Source organism: Caretta caretta, chromosome 12 (assembly GCF_965140235.1).
Source record: "Caretta caretta isolate rCarCar2 chromosome 12, rCarCar1.hap1, whole genome shotgun sequence".
Lineage (NCBI taxonomy): Eukaryota > Metazoa > Chordata > Testudines > Cheloniidae > Caretta > Caretta caretta.
The window spans coordinates 30,945,794-30,968,365 of NC_134217.1; the positions used below are offsets into that span (position 1 = coordinate 30,945,794).

The 22,572-nt window shown below is 41.8% G+C and overlaps 1 protein-coding gene across 1 annotated transcript; it reads left to right on the forward strand.

The window, feature by feature from the left end:
• The first annotated feature begins 16,525 nt into the window (after positions 1 to 16,525).
• On the forward strand, positions 16,526 to 22,160 carry CLEC3A (C-type lectin domain family 3 member A). The gene is made up of 3 exons (XM_048817041.2): positions 16,526 to 16,652; positions 18,817 to 18,900; positions 20,202 to 22,160. The coding sequence occupies exons 1-3, from the start codon at positions 16,538 to 16,540 to the stop codon at positions 20,591 to 20,593; spliced, it is 591 nt and encodes a 196-aa protein (XP_048672998.1). The 5' UTR covers positions 16,526 to 16,537; the 3' UTR covers positions 20,594 to 22,160.
• The last annotated feature ends 412 nt before the right edge of the window (positions 22,161 to 22,572 follow it).

Genomic DNA, 22,572 nt, shown 5'->3' on the forward strand with positions numbered 1-22,572 from the left:
CTCAAGGAATAAAGTGCAGCATCTCCATGTCATAGCAAACTGTTCAGCTACCTGCAAAGCTACACACACTAATGAAAACAAGTTATTTGTAATGAATGCCTGTACAGTGGTTGTGTATATATAGTCTGGAGTCCACTGAATATATAGTCTAGAGTCCACCTCGCACCAGGTGACTAGGTAACTGAGGTCCTCCACATGAAACATAGGCAATGCTTTATGAAACCCTGGGGAAGGAAGTAGAATACAGGCCTTATATACCTGCCAGAATATAGGCATCATACTATGAAAAGGAACTATATCAGATGCAGAGGATTTTACAGAGACTCCAGCAGGAGAGGGCATTTCTTTTAGTACTAACACCAAGAAGAATGGATGGTGACTGAAGTGTTTTCCTTCTCATTCCCCATCAATATCAGTTTGCTTTGGCAGATTAGTTCTCTGTTATTTTACTCTTATTGCTATTTTTTCCCTCCAGGGCCTGCATTTCACATTTGGGTTTGGAATTGAGTTGCTCATGACTCACCAGTGACCTTATTATTTTCCATGTAAAAGGCTGCGTTTCCTTCAACAGTGCATTTTGGTTCCACTGTTAAGTTCCGTTCTAGAAGGGGCCAATGAGGCTAAGGAACTTGCCCAGGCCCACACAATGAGTCAGTAGCACAGATCGGAATAGACTCAAGACCTCCCTGTTCCCCCAGGCCATTCCCGAGAAGGCCAGAGCTGCCCTTTGAATTTAGCCCTTCTGCTAACTGGAAGGTATTGCTGGAAACAATGCTCTGAGTTGAAAGTTGCACTCAAAGTCTGTAAGTTACATCTGGAGAACAAAGAATGAAATAACTTACCCAAGACTTAGTTTAGGAACAATAGGCTAAATTCTTTACTTACATTGAATGGGATGGCTCAGTGCTGAATTTGGCATTTATTATCTAACTACCACCATTTTTGCTCTCCTTTCTGGCAGTCACAACAGGGTGGGCTTAAGCACACTACCTCCCTGGAGGTGTTCTGGGTAAAGAGGGGCCAAAGCTGGAACCCCAGTTCCAACGTGGCCAGACTTTGGTGAAGTTTGGATTCAAATCAAACCTCAGCTCCAAGCTTCCTGGCTTGTCCCCATAGTGTGAGGTTTACTGAACTGTTGCAAAGTGTTTGTAGCTCCTCAGATGGAAAATAGCATTATATATTGAAATGTAAAATATTAACACTATAATGTCTTTAATCCCAAAGAATTACATAGAGCACTATTGAAATGATTTCATGTGTGTATGAAATGGTGCGGAGCATAGCAGTCATGGGAAGGGTACATATTGCCCAAAGGTGTCAGACTAAATTTTTGTCCTACAAAAGTGCCCAGGGAACTTTGATCTGTACAGTCGCCCATTTGGCATTAGATACCAATGACAATAGATACCCATTCAGTAAAGACAAGTGAAAAGACAAGTACTACACTTGGAAAGAAAAAATCAAATGTACAACTACAAAATGGGGAATAACTGGCCAGGCAGTAGTGCTGCTGAAAAGGACCTAGGGGTTATAGTGGATCACAAATTGAAGATGAGTCAACAATGTGATGAAGTTACAAAGAAGGCTAATATCATTCAGGTGTATATTAACAGGAGTGTAAGACACTGGAGGTAAGTGTCCTGTTCTACTCAGCTCTCGTGAGTAAAGTAGTAGTGAGTAGAGCTGGAATAGTGTGTCACACTTCAGGAAAGATGTGGACAAGCCGGCAAGAGTCCACAGGTAGGAAACAAAAAAAAAATGTTAAAAGGTTTAGAAAACCAGACTTATGAGAAAAGATTTTAAAAAACTGGGCATGTTTAGTCTTGAGAAAATAATATTTGGGGGACTGGTAGTCTTCAAATGTGTTAAGGGCTGTTATAAAGAGGATGGTGATCAATTGTTCTCCATGTGCAGTGAAGGTAGGACAAGAAGTAATGGGCTTAATCTGTAGCAGGAGAGATTTAGGTTAGATCTAAGGAAAAACTTTCTGTCTATAAGGGGAGTTAAGTTCTGGAACAGACTTCCATGGGAGGTTGTGGAATCCCCATCACTGGAGTATTTTAAAGAACAAGTTAGACAAACACCTGTCAGGGATGGCCTAAGTATACTTGGTCCTGCCTCAGCGGAGGGGACGGGACCAGATGACCTCTCAAGGTCCTTCCAGACTGTGCTGCATGATATTGGCTTTACATATTCACACAGTTCACTTGCAGAAGACGGGTGTTATTTCAGCACTGCCTAGGCAGCATTTGTGCTGACATGGTGGCTTTAATTTAATAACAACACACAATATTTAATATGACTCATGTGGAGATGTTTGAGCTTTCTTCTAGCGCAACATTCCATCACTGAACAATGTCGTTTCATAGTGCTCTGTTTATTAATCATTGGGCCAACAGAGCGAACACAGACCTAATAAAAAGATAGTTAATTATAATAATGATTATTAAGCTTCCTGCTTTATCCCCAATAAGATGGTAAATTAGGCCCAATCTTGCGCCTACTGAAATAAATGGGAGTTTTGCTCCAGACTTTGCTGGAGAGAGGATCATTATTATGTTTTATTATTATTTATTTATTTGTATTATTATTGTGCCTGGGAGCGCCAGTCATGGACCAGAACTCCATTGTGTTAGGCACTGTATAAACACAGAACATAAAGTTAATTACTGCCCCAAAGATCTTACAACTGCCACTTGAAGTTAACCCAGTTGTTGCATTACAGTATTTGTAATTCCGGGAACAACTGATCAATAATTAATTCCACATGACAATTTCCCATGAAAAATATTCAACATTGCCTTGACTTGATTTTATTTGATTCTCTGTGTTTCAGTAAAATATGTGTTAAGGTCAAATCCTGATGTTGGCAAAAGCTACTTATTTTCCTTGAGGCTCCTAGACTAGTAGGTATTGGGTTTTGAGGAGCCACTGGAGTAAATTGTGAAGTAAGTGATGTATGAAATGGAAAATCCCTGTACGGAGAATACAGATGTTACTTTGCAATCATTGCTGCACTGGTTCCTGATGCATCCGATGAAGTGAGCTGTAGCTCACGAAAGCTTATGCTCAAATAAATTTGTTAGTCTCTAAGGTGCCACAAGTCCTCCTTTTCTTTTTATGTGCTAAAGAGACTCACAAAACTCTGCTCTATCAAAGACTGCAAAAATGCCAGCCAAGCCAGTTGCATTAAGCTCCCAAATGTAAAAGGCATTAGATATATAAAGCTAAGGAGCAAATACTTACCTTATAAGTTCAGTGCTGAGAGTATGAATTCACTAGCCCTTCCTTAGAATAATTGGTTTGTTTCTTGGAATTATACGTTTTGCAAAGGGACTGTCTTGATAAAATGTGTCTGACACACAGACGTTTCCAATGAGTAAAAAGTAAGACTAGAGGGTTAAATCCTGCTGGCCTCACTCAGACAAAACCCCTGTTGACTTCAGCGAGGATTTGGCTCATCAGAGCAAACCCTTCCTCCATGCATCTCTTTGGGTGTGAGGGGCCTTCTTGCCGCACAGCTGGGATGGTAGCACCACATAAGGCCGATAGCAGTGGGGGGAAAGCCATGCAGTAGTAGTGTGCCCTTTTTTGGTATGGAGCCTGGCCATGCACACAAGGCATTTGGGGCTGGGCCAGGAGAATGACAGCACCAAGTGGTCTAGCTGCATGCCTTCTCCAGCTCCTTCCCCACTCCAGGGAGGCTGCTCCAGACACCCCTAAAGGATTCCTACTTCCTTCACCCCAGCATCCAGCCCAATAGCTTGGCCTGGGTCTTAGGGAGAGGCCTGCCTTAAGGTGTCTTCTGTAAATGTGGGTAACAACTTAAGCATCAAGTCTTGGCATGTGTGTACTCTCCCATAGCAATGTAGTGAGAGGCTCAGCAAACAAATAATTTTGATCCAGCAATCACAGAGTTCATTAAAGGCTACGTAACCAGCCTGTCATATTGCCATATACTTAAAGCACACGTGAGCACTCTTGAAATCATGTCACAGCATTTGATTAGGTTGATTAACTAGCACTGAAATCAAGGCATTCATTTGGGGAACAATATTAACAACAACAAAAAACATCCCCTGCCTATTTTATATTCCCATATGTGAAATATCCCTGGATCCCATGCTAAATGAAAAAGTTCATCCTTCTGGCTATCTTTGCAACCAGAGATCATGCACTGAAGAACTGTCTGGAGAATATACAATACAGCATAAGCCCAATGCTCCGCTTACTGACACTGGTATAAATCTGGAGTGGTTCCATAAACCTCAGTGGAATTACCCTAGTGCAAACCTGTGAGAAAAGAATCAGGCCTTTTCTGTTCAGTTTGGTGGGTTTAGCAGCACAAAATCATGGACTGAGTACTCAGTTATTCCTAGGTCTCTTAAGCCATCTACTGGAAATAGGCATAAACTGCAATTCAAAAGAGCATAATACAACTTATAATATGGTTTTGGTTGTATTATATCTGAAGTGCAAGGCATCCAGGAATAAATGAGAAAAGTGGACCACATAGCTACTGCTTGAAGTATGCCATGTCAGACAACAAAACATTGAGGATTTGCATTCTTGTCTTGCATGGTGAAATCCCTACAGACTGAACCTGACCCCTTAACAGCCCTGAGCCCACAGAGCAGTCACTCTCATGTGCAAATGGAGATACTTAAATAATGGGCTGTTACAGGATTCCTCCAGCTCTACCACAGAGACCAAACTTATAGACTTTTCAAGAGTGAAGGAGTTAGGGATAAAGCAGTTTTCATTCCCTCCTTTCCATGGCTAGCAGCTATTTCTGCCTGATGCTTGCCTGGGCAACTTTTAGTCCACATCCTGAGGGGATTATTTGTCTGTCAGTCAGCACTCTTTTGTCTGAGAGCACATCTAGTTTCCCTAAAACTTCAGATGAATCTTTCCTATCATGTACAATTGCATTGGCTGTAACAAAGATTTCTCCAGCCCCCATTTGTTTAAGTAATTCTAGAGTTGTCATAAATGCTAAGGTCTGTAAATCAATGGAATTTCTGATTTCAGAGTAGCAGCCGTGTTAGTCTGTATTCACAAAAAGAAAAGGAGGACTTGTGGCACCTTAGAGACTAACCAATTTATTTGAGCATGAGCTTTCGTGAGCTACAGCTCATATCATCGGACAGTCTAAACCTATTCATCAATTAGTGGCCACATCTCTCTCCGGTTTCCTACCACCAAAGATGCTAGCTGCCTGGAAATCCAGCCACACAAGAGTTGTCGAGCCACCAGGCTGTGCTCTCCCAGCTATCCAGTATGATAACTAAATGCCCAAGTTAGATTAAGCAAAGGGAAGTCACCAAGATTTTAAAAAGGCCCTCAAAGATTTTTGTATCATATGAATAATCAGGAAAATTGAGGGCGTGCTTTTGATGTAATATATTTATACCATATAAATGTTCTGAGAACCTTCCATAGACCAGTGCATTTAAAATAAACATGTAAGGATTGCCATAAAAGTCCATAGTGACCATAGCAGATGTGAAAATTGGAAGGAACGTTATACACCTGAGCTTCCATGAGATGGCAACATTTCTGAAAAGGGACGTAATGTCTAAATAGACAGATCAGACTGTTAGTGAGAGCTACAGTAATCTGTATAATAAGATTCCAGGAATGTCACTGGGTCACTCAAAACGCTAGCCTAGAATGCCCATTGAAGTCTTGCTAAGAGTACCTAGGCCATTGTGTTATCAAAGATAACTCAACATATCACCATTCTTCCTCTACACCTGATTTTCTTGCAACAATTTCATTGGTTATATTAGGGAGACTGCACAGATGCGGGGTTACTAGGTCCAACTTCCACCCACACAGATCTCCTAGCAATGCCCCCAGACTTAAATAAACACAACCACCCACCCTACAGCACAATCAGCATACACAATCGCAAATAAACAAACTCGCCCACACAGCACACACCCTCATTTGCCACTATACAAATCCAAACAACATCTATAAAAAAAAATTGGAACAAATCAAAGGCTAGATTCTCCTTTATTCTGAGCCCCTTTACATCATTCTGGCCATGTGAAGGGACCTTGAAATGGGAATAGATTACATTTACATCTATTCTAATTCCCATTCCCCCTGACAGAGCAGTGTACAGGGGCCTTAGGGTAAATGGGAACGTGATTCCTGATGTTTCACTGATGTATTTGTCAGCATTCTGGAATTTTGCGGACACAATTGCCGGAGTTCTAGAATAATGAATCATGTATTGCTAAGGGTCTGACTCAATGCCCAGTGATGTCCCTGTCCCCCCACTGGCATTATTATGGGGGACTGGCCTTTTAAAGTCAGAGGCGGTAGCTTGAGAAGTCAGCTACCCCATTCCATGTGTCCAGGAAAGTGAATGAAGCACTCTCTTGGGAGAGAGGAAGTTGGATCTGGGGAACAGTTAATGTCTGTGCAGGAAAAGCTAGAGCAAAACCCAGCCCACCGTTCCTTTAAGAGTCCCAGGACCAGAATCCTTGCACAGTGGATGTGATAAGACTCACCTATCGCAGAGGCAACACAAATTGGTGTTTGGGGTTATTAGGCCCACCTGGGAAGGATTAAGGATTGGGCAGGTGATGAAAATATGGGAGTTGCCTTACCAAGTGTGGAGAGGGGGGTCAGTGCTAACAAGCCAATTCAATTAAGGTGGAAGTGGGCTAGTCTCAACAGTTGACAAGAAGTTGTGAAAATCACTTTTGTAGTGCTAATGAGGCCAATGTAAACAAGGTGGCCCATGCATCTGTAGGCTGCAGCTGCTAAAGGGAGAAAGGACCACATACGTGAAAAGACCTACTCTTAAAAGTCCATAGTGACCAAATCCCATGTGGGAAAGCAATCCAAACAAGCCAGCACATTTATCTCACTCTGGCTGGACCTACTGGCAAGAGGCAAGCTGCACTGTTAAGTAAGTTGTTCAGGAAGGGGAATTCATAAGGATAATAGCCCACCAGTCTTCATCGGGGCGGCTCTACCAATTTTGCCGCCCCGTGTACATATGTGACCTGCTGTCCTCTGTCTCGCTTACTGAAGCTAAGCGTTCATTCCTGCCACTTTGTCTGGAAGTTGCCTATCTGTGGAAGAATAGCAGCAGTGCCAGGCTGGGACAATCTTGGTACAGAAAAAACAAAACTTCGAGTCTGAAATTTCTCAGATCATTTCCTGGGAGGGAAAGAAAGCGCCACATGTTACAGGGGAGAAATTATCACAATGAGTCAACCTTGCTTATTTAAAATAAAAAAAATCCAAACATAGGTTTAAACAAACTGAGGTGCCACCAGTAATTCCCAAGTCAGGCATGAAATCTTTGCCAGGTCAGAAGGGGCAGCATTTTAAAAGACTCCTTTCAGCATCTTCATTGCACCTGGAATGCAAAGAAACAGAGAGTTTACTTTTAATCCTAACTCTCCTTCTCCTTAAAGAAGACAAAACAAAGTTCCATTTTATTTTTAATAAACAAAGAGGGTATAATTCACCCTTCCCCAAAACTGCAGGATTTAAAAAATGTAAAAATTGGGGGTTTGGGACAGAAAACCCAAACCACAGCCTGTGCATGAGGTCTCCCAGCTGGAGGAGTGAGTTTGGGTATTCAGCTCCATTTGAATACTTCACATATTAATCAGCAGAGAAATGTTTCAATGGAAAATTACTTCTGGTGTTTTTCCTCTCCAAATACGTAGCACAAGAGTTCAGGGACAGTCTGCAGAATGGTCACTTAATTGTGCACTCAGGGCCCCAAAGAGAAATGAGTTGTTTGAGTTAAAATGTTTGCTGCAACCAGGAAAAAAAATATTTTGTGCATTAAAATATTTTGGCTGAAATAGAAAATGGAGGCCATTGATTGAAGATTTCAGCAAGTTCTATGGAAATAACTGACTGCATTTTACATGGTAAAAATTCTCATTTTTTTTTTTTTTGAGTGAATTCTCTTCTGGAACACGATGTAGTAAAATATGTCCTTTTTGTCATTACACTACAGCCTAACAAAAACAATGTTGGGAAAGTGTTGGAATTATTTATGCAGGGTATTACCATGATTCAAATTTAACCATAAAAATTCCTTAAAGTCCAAAGGCCAAATGGTACTTTATAAAGTTGCTCTAAACATGCCTTTAAAAAGCCTAAATATTTAGCAATTTACGACATCCAAACAGTGACACAACACTTATAAGCATTTGATCAAGATACACGTGGGCTAAACCCTGGGGTGCTTAGACCCATACTGGTGCACTCCAGAGTAGTCAGGCAGATATTAGCAATGAGCCCTTTAAGAGTTAACTTTTTTATACCCTGCAACAAACAAGTGATGTCATTCCCAAATACTGACTTCAGTTTAAAACCAATTGGAGACATTTCACCTGTATTACCAGTCTTAGTCCAGATACAATTTACAACCTCCTTTCTCCTCAAGGCCTTTCCTCCCCTCCTCTTTACTGACCCAACAGTTTTTCCACTGCACCTTGTTCACATAGGCTGCAACATTGGTGTGTGGGTTGGAAGGACCATGCTGGTTCATTTGAAGACCAATTCTCTTTGTCTTATTTAAAACTATTTGTAGCTACCCCTATTGGTCATGTGCTTTCTTTTCACAAACTTCCCCTTATCCTATTAGTTATTCTTTGAACGAGATGTCCTCCCTACTTCACTCCTTCTGGCTTTATGTCTAATTATTTTCAAGGCCTTCCTTCTACTTACTACTCAGGGTCTTTCTTTACAACCCATTTTCTTATCCAAATTTAAATTAACTCTAATTCTTTAGTTTCATATTTTTCCTGTAGAATGTGACCGTGGTAGTGCATTGTGATTAATAGTCACATTTGGCTTTTAAAAATTAGGCAAAATTTAAAAATTAGGCAAAAATTGGCCTGGAACGGCAAACGGCAGCCAGTGGGAGCTGCGATCAGCCGAACCTACAGACCCTGCAGGTAAACAACCCGTCCCATCCCACTAGCGGATTTCCCTGACAGGCTGCGTGCCAAAGGTTGCCGATCCCTGTTCTAGACTCTAGAATCTAGAGCAGTGGTTCCCAAACTTGTTCCACCACTTGTGCAGGGAAAGCCCCTGGCAGGCTGGGCTAGTTTGTTTACCTGCCGCGTCCGCAGGTTTGGCCACCACAGCTGCCAGTGGCCACGGTTCACTGCTCCAGGTCAATGGGAGCTGGTGGAAGCGGCGGCCAGCATGTCCCTCGGCCCGCGCCACTTCCAGCAGCTCCCATTGGCCTGGAGCAGCGAACCGTGGCCAGTGGGAGCCATGATCAGTGGAACCTGCGGATGTGGCAGGTAAACAAACTGGCCTGGCCCTCCAGGGGCTTTCCCTGCACAAGTGGCGGAACAAGTTTGGAAACCACTGCTCTAGTGTGATCCAGGACACTGGGGTCGTGGAGTAATTTTTGTTGTCGGAGGTGGTCGCAGTGCAATGAAGTTTGAGAACCCCTGCTGTATTAGAGAGTAACCAATTAAGCTTATGCTCAAATAAAATTGGTTAGTCTCTAAGGTGCCACAAGTACTCCTTTTCTTTTTGCAAATACAGACTAACACGGCTGTTACTCTGAAACCTGCTATATTCTGACTATTCAAGAGAATTGGAAGAATAAGGATACAATACTTTAGGCCATCTATATAGGACAGTGATAGTCACCTTAGAAAAGGCCCAAATACGGGCCCCTATGTGTGACACAAAATATTTATGCAAGAAACTTAAAATACTCTTAGAATCTTTCATTTTAAATGAGTGCCCAGAACTCTTCATCTAGCCAGTGTCTGTGTTCAGGGTCTTTCTAGTCTTCAGTGTATGAGCAGACAAATTCCTGTTATGCATCCTACCTTGTGTAGTAAAAATCCTGCTCCCCCCCCCTAATACATAGCACAGTCTTCTTTTTAACTAGAAAATTTCCGTTAGAAAGAATGGGTTAACATGACAGGAAAGAAGATTAGCCATCTGACCCTCCCTGCACAAACCCAGAATGACGGCTAATCACATTTACAAAACCTCACACACTAGGAGGTTGAACCATCCCTTTTCCAGACGTGCAACTTCATTTAGTCAGTATCCATGTGTTTTTTCTAGTTCTGGGATTTCATCCATAATCTCCCCTTATGCCTGCTTGGTCTGAGCTCAGCTCCTTTAAAAAGGCACTTACAAGGCTTTGAGGGACTGAGGAAATTGAAACATACAGTAGTTTTCCAAGCACAACATATTCAGTGACTTGAAGAGTTTGCAAACCTGTTACATTTAACTGAAACGAGGGTATATTATCCAGTGTACTCCATGCTTTCCACCTTGGATAGTCTGAAATGACATTTGGAGAGAGAATTGTGATAGGGAAAGAGACCTTACTCTTAGCTTTATATTATCTACTTTTATCTATCCTGTTAGTTCCTCAGATTGTGCCACTTGAAATTCCACAGGTTGGCAGTGGCTCAGTGTAATTCTTGACAGCTTTCAGATTCTCTCTACAACAGACAATTAGCCACAAACTCAAGGGCTTTTCTATCTAAGCCTATATTGGTCCCGTTTGTCAGAGTATGAAACTCTGGAAAACAATTTACTGAAACTCCAGAAATAGCTGTTGCAACAACATGTCAGTTTCACATTTTGTCCAAGCATGACATGACACAAATAGTAATCTATTAGCTCCAAAACCTGGAGGAGGTGGTAAACCTCAGTAAAACATAGTTGGCCAAAAAGCAATATTTGAACAGCTTTCCTTTGAACAGATCAATGCATTCACCATCTTAAAAGGTCTATTCACCAGCTGTGTTTTATTTGCAGCTCTACCAACTCAGGAGATAAGTGACTGACAGGACCATCCTTTACAGTAACTTCTTATTCCATGCAACAGGAAATGATTTGTGCATCCACACCTATTTCAGGAGCTCAGCCCAGCATCCAAGACTAGTTCCACATAGCTCTCTTAGTATTCAACGTGTAACTGCATGTTGTTTCCACAAACCCGTTATATACACAGTGGAGGCTAAGAATGGGTTGTTCAAAGCCAGTTTGCAGCAGCAGATAAAGATCCGACTGTCAATAGGGCATACTTTCTACCCTGAGCAGCCTCCATGGACCAATCTGCAGGTTCCTATAAATGAAGCTATCTCATTTTCTGAATGACCCTGTTATTGGAAAGCAAGTGCGGACAAACTGAGAAAACTGCTTCTAAAAACCTACCTGGGTCACTGAACAATATCGTAGACTATAAACAATATTGTAGACTATGGCTTTTGCAAGTTGGAGGTGATCATAAGACCTTGTCTAAACACACAAGCTGAACTGCTTTAACTATACCAATATAGTTAAAGCAATACATGCCCCCTCTCCCCATGAATGCAGTTACACCAACATAAAGGTACTTGTACCAGTATAGTGTAGTCTTATAGGGGAAGGGAAATAAACTATACTGGCATAAGGCACCTTTACACTGATATAACTGCATCCACACTATGGGTATATTCTTTCCAATTTGTCCACAATTTCTTAAAGTAGGGTGCCCAAAAATGGACACAGTATTCCAGCTGAGGCCTTACCAATGCAAAATAGAGCAGAACCTTTATCTCAGTATCTTACGTGAGACACTCCTGTTAATACACCCTAGAATGATATTAGCCTTTTCCGCATCTGCATGACATTGGTGAGTCACATTCAATTTGTGTTCCAGTATAACTCCCGGATCCTTTTCTGAAATACTACTACCTAGCTAAAGCAGCAAGAGTCCTGTGGCACGTTATAGACTAACAGACGTATTGGAGCATAAGCTTTCGTGGGTGAATACCCGCTTCGTCGGATGCAAGCTTATGCTCCAATACGTCTGTTAGACTAAAAGGTGCCACAGGACTCTTAGTCTAGATCTGTAAAAGCAGCAAACACGGCTATCCCTCTGATACTTACTGCCTAGCTAGTTATTCCTCATTTTGTAGTTGTGCATTTGATTTTTTTTTTTCTTTTCCAAGTATGGTACTTTGTACGTGTCTCTATTGAACTTCATCTTGTTGATTTCAGACCAATTTTTCAATTTATCAAGGTCATTTTGAATTCTGCTCCTATTCTCAAAGTGCCTGCACCCCTTCCAGCGTGGAAAATTTTGTGTGCACACTCCACTTCATTATCCAAGTCACGGATGAAATTATTGAAACGTACGATTCCCTTTGTACCTGATCCACAGAGGATATGAGTCTCTTACGTTCTCAGCTTGGTCGCTTGACTTTTTTAGCTCGTGCTGTAGCGACTCATGCTTTCAGCTGTAGTGGTTCACAGTTCAGTCTCTGGTGTGGCAGCTTAAATGGCAGCCTATGTTTTCAAGGCAGACTATACGTTTACATACATGCCTTGTACTTGGTCAGCAGTATGTCAGAATGCCCGCTATTACAGGACCCTGCTGTGCTGTGATATTTAAGAACAACACCAAGGAGTTAACATTCCTGTTACAGAGACTTCATTATGCTGATCTACCATAACTGGGAAGGGCCTAGATCCTCTGACGAGAGATGCTAGAGAGACCCACTCATACTTCTATTAAGGGTACATTTATAAATAGTTTTTAAAGGGTTAATTAATGATTAATAGATGTTTTAATGATTAATCAAGTGTTATGGATTGTTCGAGTCAAAGAGGTTGTTTATAGCAATCCATAACACCTTCTGCTGTTGTCCTGATAACCAGGGCTTGGGAACAGCCAGTACAGACTTATGCACTATATAGGCACTTCTCTGAAACTATTATCTTGTTCTCCTGAATCTCAGCTTTTGTTCCAGCCCCGACATGCCCCGAGCTGTTCTGGTTGCAAAGAAAACCTCTCAAATGGGAACGGAATGTAGCCAGTGTAAAGAGGTCTGGGTGAGTCTGGAACAGCTTTGACAGGTGTGAATTGCCCCATTCATCTCCCTGAGCTGTGAACCCAGAGACCCAGTGATGATTATCTGAACCTCAACTCCGTTAGCTCTTTCATTCCTCATGTGAAAAAGGAGAGGCACAATTCCCTGTGGGCAACATCTCGTTTTGGTGCCACAAATGGGCAAGAGGTACCACGGCTTATTTTTCCCCTTCCAATCAAGAAGGATCCAGGCCCAAGGAGGACAGCAGATTCCGTGAGCATAGTCAAGCCCCACCCAGGGAAGCCTGATTCAAAGAGCCCAGTGGACGTCAATTAACTGAGGGACGTCTGATTTTGATGACTCAAGTGAGAAGCGCTTATTGTGTGGGAGGAGGCTGGAAGAGTACCAGCACTTTTCCCCTCAAATCTTACCCCAGTCTATAACACACACTACTTATGCTGGTAAACTTGTAACATCTGTTAGTTACTTATTAACCCTTTGTAAGCTATTGATAAATGTACCCTTCATAGAAAGTGACCAAAACCCCTCAGAGAGCTACAGAGCTTAGGCCTGCTGCCAAAGAACTCAGTGGCAAAACTCCCATTGACCTCAATGGAAGGAGGATCACGTTCATTGTCTAGCTTTAATTGGCTTAGGCCAGACCCATTTTCAAGAAGCTGGATGGGGATGTTGCTAAATGCTTCTATGACATTCATGTAAGTAGTCTGACTGTATCTCCTTGAAAGTGACAGTGCATGGATGAATGTTTCTTGAATGTCCATTTGCTTTTCTATGACGAAACTGCAGAAAAACCTGAGTGTCTCTGGATTAAGTTTAGAAGTGTGTGCAACAAGAGTGATGTAGTGGTGGGAGTCTGCTATAGACCACCGGACCAGGGGGATGAGGTAGATGAGGCTTTCTTCCGGCAGCTCACGGAAGCTACTAGATGGCATGCCCTGATTCTCATGGGTGACTTTAATTTTCCTGATATCTGCTGGGAGAGCAATACAGCGGTGCATAGACAATCCAGGAAGTTTTTGGAAAGCGTAGGGGACAATTTCCTGGCGCAAGTGCTAGAGGAGCCAACTAGGGGGGGTGCTTTTCTTGACCTGCTGCTCACAAACCGGGTAGAATTAGTGGGGGAAGCAAAAGTGGATGGGAATCTGGGAGGCAGTGACCATGAGTTGGTTGAGTTCAGGATCCTGACACAGGGAAGAAAGGTAAGCAGCACGATACGGACCCTGGACTTCAGGAAAGCAGACTTCGACTCCCTCAGGGAACGGATGGCCAGGATCCCCTGGGGGACTAACTTGAAGGGGAAAGGAGTCCAGGAGAGCTGGCTGTATTTCAAGGAATCCCTGTTGAGGTTACAGGGACAAACCATCCCGATGAGTCGAAAGAATAGTAAATATGGCAGGCGACCAGCTTGGCTTAATGGTGAAATCTTAGCGGATCTTAAACATAAAAAAGAAGCTTACAAGAAGTGGAAGGTTGGACATATGACCAGGGAAGAGTATAAAAATATTGCTCGGGCATGTAGGAATGTTATCAGGAGGGCCAAATCGCACCTGGAGCTGCAGCTAGCCAGAGATGTTAAGAGTAACAAGAAGGGTTTCTTCAGGTATGTTGGCAACAAGAAGAAAGCCAAGGAAAGTGTGGGCCCCTTACTGAATGAGGGAGGCAAACTAGTGACAGAGGATGTGGAAAAAGCTAATGTACTCAATGCTTTTTTTGCCTCTGTTTTCACTAACAAGGTCAGCTCCCAGACTGCTACGCTGGGCATCACAAAATGGGGAAGAGATGGCCAGCCCTCTGTGGAGATAGAGGTGGTTAGGGACTATTTAGAAAAGCTGGACGTGCACAAGTCCATGGGGCCGGACGAGTTGCATCCGAGAGTGCTGAAGGAATTGGCGGCTGTGATTGCAGAGCCATTGGCCATTATCTTTGAAAACTCGTGGCGAACCGGGGAAGTCCCGGATGACTGGAAAAAGGCTAATGTAGTGTCAATCTTTAAAAAAGGGAAGAAGGAGGATCCTGGGAACTACAGGCCAGTCAGCCTCACTTCAGTCCCTGGAAAAATCATGGAGCAGGTCCTCAAAGAATCAATCCTGAAGCACTTGCATGAGAGGAAAGTGATCAGGAACAGCCAGCATGGATTCACCAAGGGAAGGTCATGCCTGACTAATCTAATCGCCTTCTATGATGAGATTACTGGTTCTGTGGATGAAGGGAAAGCAGTGGATGTATTGTTTCTTGACTTTAGCAAAGCTTTTGACACGGTCTCCCACAGTATTCTTGTCAGCAAGTTAAGGAAGTATGGGCTGGATGAATGCACTACAAGGTGGGTAGAAAGCTGGCTAGATTGTCGGGCTCAACGGGTAGTGATCAATGGCTCCATATCTAGTTGGCAGCCGGTATCAAGTGGAGTACCCCAAGGGTCGGTCCTGGGGCTGGTTTTGTTCAATATCTTCATAAATGATCTGGAGGATGGTGTGGATTGCACTCTCAGCAAATTTGCGGATGATACTAAACTGGGAGGAGTGGTAGATACACTGGAGGGGAGGGATAGGATACAGAAAGACCTAGACAAATTAGAGGATTGGGCCAAAAGAAATCTGATGAGGTTCAATAAGGATAAGTGCAGGGTCCTGCACTTAGGACGGAAGAACCCAATGCACAGCTACAGACTAGGGACCGAATGGCTAGGCAGCAGTTCTGCGGAAAAGGACCTAGGGGTGACAGTGGACGAGAAGCTGGATATGAGTCAGCAGTGTGCCCTTGTTGCCAAGAAGGCCAATGGCATTTTGGGATGTATAAGTAGGGGCATAGCGAGCAGATCGAGGGACGTGATCGTTCCCCTCTATTCGACATTGGTGAGGCCTCATCTGGAGTACTGTGTCCAGTTTTGGGCCCCACACTTCAAGAAGGATGTGGATAAATTGGAGAGAGTCCAGCGAAGGGCAACAAAAATGATTAGGGGACTGGAACACATGACTTATGAGGAGAGGCTGAGGGAGCTGGGATTGTTTAGCCTGCAGAAGAGAAGAATGAGGGGGGATTTGATAGCTGCTTTCAACTACCTGAAAGGGGGTTCCAAAGAGGATGGCTCTAGACTGTTCTCAATGGTAGCAGATGACAGAACGAGGAGTAATGGTCTCAAGTTGCAGTGGGGGAGGTTTAGATTGGATATTAGGAAAAACTTTTTCACTAAGAGGGTGGTGAAACACTGGAATGCGTTACCTAGGGAGGTGGTAGAATCTCCTTCCTTAGAGGTTTTTAAGGTCAGGCTTGACAAAGCCCTGGCTGGGATGATTTAACTGGGAATTGGTCCTGCTTTGAGCAGGGGGTTGGACTAGATGACCTTCTGGGGTCCCTTCCAACCCTGATATTCTATGATTCTATGATTCTATGACATTCATCCTCAAAGTTTTAAATATTAACCCTTGAAAAATGGAGTTTACTGACGGCAAAACAAATAAATTGTTCAGTTCAGTCAAAGAGGAAGAATGAGAACAAGGGGGTACCTTATGCTGAAGCCAGCTGAAGCATCAAACACATTTCGTAAGCAAGGAGTACAGCCAACTCTATCACTAAGGTTTTATAAAGCTGACCTCAGTCAGTTCATATTGAGCTGTGGCTGTGTGATTTGCTCTCTTAGCTGCTATAGAGACTCTCTGGAAGAGTCTTATTAGCTTTTGAAAAGAGACATGGCACAAACTGGACTTCTAATTTTTCTCCTCATTAGCATACTACTGCTGGATCAAGCTACTGGCCAGGCTTCCAAGTTCAAAGCCAGAAAGCACAGTAAACGTAGAGTGAAAGGTAATCAGTTTAATTTGGGGGTGTATATACTATGGGCATTTACAATACTCTTAAATCTTATTTGAACCCAGTGGATAATATTATTTTTTAAATGTATTATCAAAGAGTATCTGTGCCTTTATTTACTCTGTCTAGAGAGAAGATTTTGTATATGTTATTTGGGTTACATGTACTAGTAAAGTGAAGTGTAATGTGCCAAACTGTATTACATAAATATAGGGTACAGAGCCAAATAGTGTCCTCTAGCTCCATTGACTTTATTTGGGATTCTGAGTTGTAAATGAGATCGCAGTTTGGCCCATGATCTTCAGTTATGTATTATATAATGGATATCACCAAGGTGGAATATCATGTGCATCTGGTTAAAACAAGCTGAATAAACTAACAGACTCCCAAGGATTATTGTAGAGATTTATTTTCCATGACCTAGAAAGTTTTATAACTTTTAAATGGGATATTTGTGGGATATTCTTCAGTTCTAATTCTTTACGGAGTGTTGTACAATGATGGACAAAAGAAACCAGAAAGAATTCATGAGAAAAGTATAGTTTCCCAATAAAAATATGCAAAGCAAAGACAAAAACCTTGAATGTTGTTGGGAAATGTGTGTATTTAATTTAAACTTACTTCCCATTTTTTAGAAAGCATAATGTAGATCACACAGTTGGTGAATATTTGTTAGTCAGTGAAAAGTAAGCAGCTTACACAAGTCCATTTCTTACGATGCTCATACGACTCTGAAAGTCAGGAGGTTGTATGGCATTTGTTTCCCCTTCTCGTGAATCTATCTGTCTAGTTTTGAGGGGTTTACACCATGTTCATTACCATGGTATCTGGGAGCCCTGATTCCTATTGTAACCCATGTGCATTTTTGTACAGTGGCAAAGTAAATCTGAACATCGGGCCTCTTTTATTTAGGTGACTAACTTTAGACACCCAAAATTTAAAATGTCTGCCATAGCATCTTTTGGGATTGGTTGGGGTTCTTTTGCCAAGACAAGTATATAAAGCAGGTTGTAGCCCAATCACTCAATATAGTTTTTAAAGCGAAAATTCTATGGAAAAAACCTCTCAACATCTCCACCCCATCTAATAGTTAAATTAGGCCATGTCTACACTACAAAATTTTGTCGACCTAACTTACGTATGCATACAGTCACCGTAGTTATTAAATCGCTTGCGTATGTGCACACTTGGCTCCTTGTGTCAGCAGTGCGTGTCCTCACCAGGAGTTCTTGTACCAATTGAATTGTCAGTGTAGGGCATTGTGGGATGGCTTTTGAAAGGCAGTAACAGTCGACGGAAGTAACTCAATTTACACTTCATTGACCCAATTTCATCGACCTTGATTCTACCCTATTTGGGGAAGTGGTGTTACTAAACTGGTGTAGAGGGGCACTTACAATGGGGGGAGCCAAATTTAAGTGAAGACATTTCCACAGTGCGGTTGATGCAATGCAGCTTACATTGACCTAACTGTATAGCATAGACCAGGCCTCAAATGTACAGCCAAAACCAAATCTTTTCAGCAGCCCTAGTACAATAATGACTGATCTCTAAGTAATAGTCTGAGTTTATAATTCAGCAACACATTAAAAAGTTGGAATAAGTGAACTACCATGAGAGTGCATTGGAATTTCATGTGTATTCACCTAAAGAGAGCCCAAAGAAACCAATGAGCAAAACAGCAAGCTGTCATATTAATATTATACTTAATCTTGGGAAATTAATTTTACTAAACCTATGTATTTCAAAATAGTTAAATATGCGATTTATTTGTTTATGAATATTTGTTGCTTTCTCATCCTGCATTAATGTTGTGTTGGTATAATCTCGCTGATTTTGAAGGAAGAAGGTGCACTAGTGTCACAGGGCACTGAGTCTCACCCAGGTGAATGTTTTGTTTAGCTTATAATTATTACTAGAATTGCATTGCTTTGACATTGTGATTTTATGGGATTTAAATGATTGCTGCTTAATTTTATTGCATTATAGCATTTTGATTGTCCCTGAATATTGTAATTACTATGATTTTTCTCCCAACTAAAGAGTTATGCAAATCTCATACATGCAGAAGCCCATGCTATTTTAACAGGGCTTCTGATTTAAAGATATTCTTCAATTTGTATATTTATTTATTTATTTATTCATTTATTCTTTTAAGAAAAGGACGGTGATCTAAAGAATCAGATTGACAAGCTGTGGCTAGAAGTAAATTCCCTGAAAGAAATGCAGGCACTTCAGACAGGTAAAACATGTTTTATTAGTCTGTTTTTACTAGGAAATGTCACTAAACATTTTTTCAGTGAAACCAAACATTCCCCTGCCCCCCCCCCCCCATAATGTTCATTGAGGAATCGTGCTTCTTTGACAAGTGGGATTCCTTAGCAACACGGCACTGAGATGTTGCCAACATCTTCCACTTGATGAAGCCAGCAATGGCCGGGACTTTGGAAGAGCCATGCTGCCATACCTTGTCTATTGCCACACGGGGAAGCATAGCCAAAAATAAATAAGATTTAATAAATGAGACTGTTGTGCAAACCAGGCATTGAATGTAATCTCTCTCTTTTAAAAGGCCTTTCTTGTTTTAAATCACCTTGGGTCACTTGAAATTAGCATTTGAAGGGAGGAGGTTGGTGGAAAAAGTGACTGGAAATGAAGCCCTAACGAATTTTATGCCCTCTGTATGTTATCCTGCCAGTGGCAATATTTATCTATTGCCCAAACACAGATTTGAATTATGAATTTCCAATCAATATCTGATGATCAGGACATACTGTAAAACTAGCCCTTTAGCACTTTCTGTCTTCCATTTATTTACTAGGGACTAGGCTTAGCTAATGCATAACATGCTTTACTTTGGCACTTAAATGTCACAAGTATGAAAAGACCTTTAGATCCTTGTCATTGGTGTGAAGCCAAGAATACACCTACTTCCTGACAACTAAACCAGCTCTGCCAACAATACAAACATCCATTTCTCCTCAGCGTACGTTATGAACCCGATGAGGTGAAGTCAAATGTGTGAAGTTGGCAGCAGGGACTATTTACAAAAAAAATGAAGTTAAACAAACAACAGGCCTACATCATCTTCCTGTGTATGTGTGTTCTCGAATAGCAGCATAAATAATCCTTGAGGAAATTACGTTCCTGGCTGGACCCAGGCTGAGAAATATGACCAAAGTAGATTAATATAAAAAGCTTACTGGTGGGATTTTCAATAGCCCCTTCTGGAATTAAGATCACAATCCCACTGAAAGTCAACATGACTTGTAGGCCTTGCTCCCTTAGGGGCTTTTGAAAATCTCCCACTAAAATGTCAACTCTGTTCTGGAACAGCCCTAGCCATTTTGCCAGCTGGGGCGAAAAATGTTCTTGGTGCTCTGCCCACCCCCACAAACCTGCCCACGAGCAGCCAAATACACAAAATAAAAAAATAAACCCAGTGGCGCTGCCCTGCTCACCTGCCCTTAGAACCGGTCCAGACCCTATTCTAATATGTGACTCAATTTCTTAATCAATATGCTCAACCATATCTATTCACAGTCTGTCTTCGTGGAACAAAGATCCATAAGAAGTGCTACCTGGCATCAGAAGGTGCCAAGCATTTCCATGAAGCCAATGAAAACTGCATAGCCAAGGGAGGGACACTGGCTATCCCCAGAGATAATGATGAAACCAACTCCCTTCAAGACTATGGCAAGAAAAGTCTGCCAGGGGTTGCAAACTTTTGGCTGGGTATCACCGACATGGTAAACGAAGGGAAATTTGTTGATGTCAATGGAATGGCTCTAAACTATTTCAACTGGGATCGCTCCCAACCAAGTGGGGGAAAGCGTGAAAACTGTGTCTTGTTTTCCCAGTCATCTCAAGGCAAGTGGCGGGATGAAGTCTGCCGTACTGTCAAAAGATATATTTGTGAATTTCTGATCCCGTAATTCCATTCCCATTACCTGCACCAATATTTGGTTATTAATGTGCAGGTTTTGCATGTTAGTAGTTCCTTCCATTTACAGTGATGAATTGAAAATACTTATTGAAATGCACATCTCCCACAATACACACACCTTGCCCTAAGGCAGGAATTTTCTTTATTAATTTATTTTCCATTCAACTGCTAAAAAGGTTGTGTTTACTGACGTTTCTCACCATGCAACTGTCGCATATCCTGTATGTGAGTATACATAATGTTTTGTTTTGAGATGTATTGCATCATATTTTGCCATATCTCACAGTCTGATGTTCATGTTATCAACATCGTAAAGTCAAAATCCATCTTTCAGACCCACACTACATATCTCTATAGGTTAGTGTTTGCTTGAACCCCAGGCAGAACTCTGGTCAATATTTATGAAAGTTCCATACATGGAACATTCACTAGAGAGTGAAGTTTGCCAACATGAGGCTACGGAAGCTTAAGTAGAACTTTAGTGGTGTATAAACCTCTGCAAATTCATGGAATTCATCTGCTGGAGCTCAACGATGTAGCACTGAGATAAGATTTTGATCTAAAGGAAGAAAAAAATGAATAGAAGCTGATATTATTCTGAAAGATTATGGAGTTAAAAATGACACATTCCTAGAAAGTGGGGGAAATATTCCCACTAGTGATCGAGACAACCGCCCAGCTTGAAATGTTTGCTTCCACTCTGATTGATTTTATTATTTTTAAATGTAAAGCATGTCATTCAGAATGTTCTTCTGCCCATTTGGAAGTGCAATGTCGGGGCTAGATCATGCTTTCAGCTTGCCATCCATAATAAGGGGCAGTGCACAAACACACCACCCAGCAGGAGCAGTATGCTCAAAGACATATTGCCTTGTAGCATGCCCTGGTTGTAATGTGGGGGAGTAATTTGTGACCCTCCCCCTTTGCAGGGTGCAACATGCTAGTGGCAAACCAGCTCCGTTGACAGGCATATAGGGATAGGCGGAGCCATGGCTTCACCTGCTCCTTCCCACACCCCTCTCAATTGCTCCTCCAGGGCCATATCTAGGGTACAGCCTCTGCACTCCACTCAAGGACGAGCATGGCAATTAACACAGTCCCAGTGTGGAACAAAGAGAGAAGATTCTTTGCTCCTACCTACATTTCTATGAGCCTCATTATCCAGGGGACAATCTAGCCTCATGAAACGCCAGCTGTGAAAATCTTTTGTATGTACTGGTCATTTGGAAAATATTGTCCTTGTGCTTCTACACTGACTTGTTTACATGCAAATACTAGTTAAGGACCTGATGTTTGGAAGTGGAGGAATTACACTCTTTATTTTTTGCTATTCTTAATCTTTCAAAAGAACTGTGAATAGTAAATAAATCCTATACATTTAGAGAAAAATAGAAAAAAAGAAGCCAGCCATATACTTTGCTTTGCATCATCCAAGTATGCTTTATTTTAGTGGTATATACAATGCAGTTTGAAAATAACCTCTTGCATCCTAGAACCTGAATTCTGTTACTTGGAGGTCAACTCTTAGTTTCCCTTTTAATTATACAATAAATTTTAATTACTAATAAATCAAACATATTTGCTAATAAATTGCTAATAAATCAAACAATTCACTAGTGGGTTTTTTTTTGAGAACTTTTTGAGAACATGAAGACATGTACAATCAGCATTTCAAAGATAAAGTGTACAAGATTACATGTGTTGTGGTTCTGTAAATATTGTGTATACATCCTGTATGGAGAGAATTCCATCAACACTGAGGCTGAGAGAAATCTGAGTGCCGCTGCTATTCCATAATATCGAGTACCTAAGGAGGGCTTTGCTCAAGATGCATTGAGAAGACAGCGTACAGACACAAATTAGGTTTAGGATAGGGCTTGGATTCATGTTCAAAGCCAAATCTGGGCTAGGGTCAGAGTCTAATGTCACCAAAATCTTGCAAGACTCTGGTCCGAAATCATAAGAGTT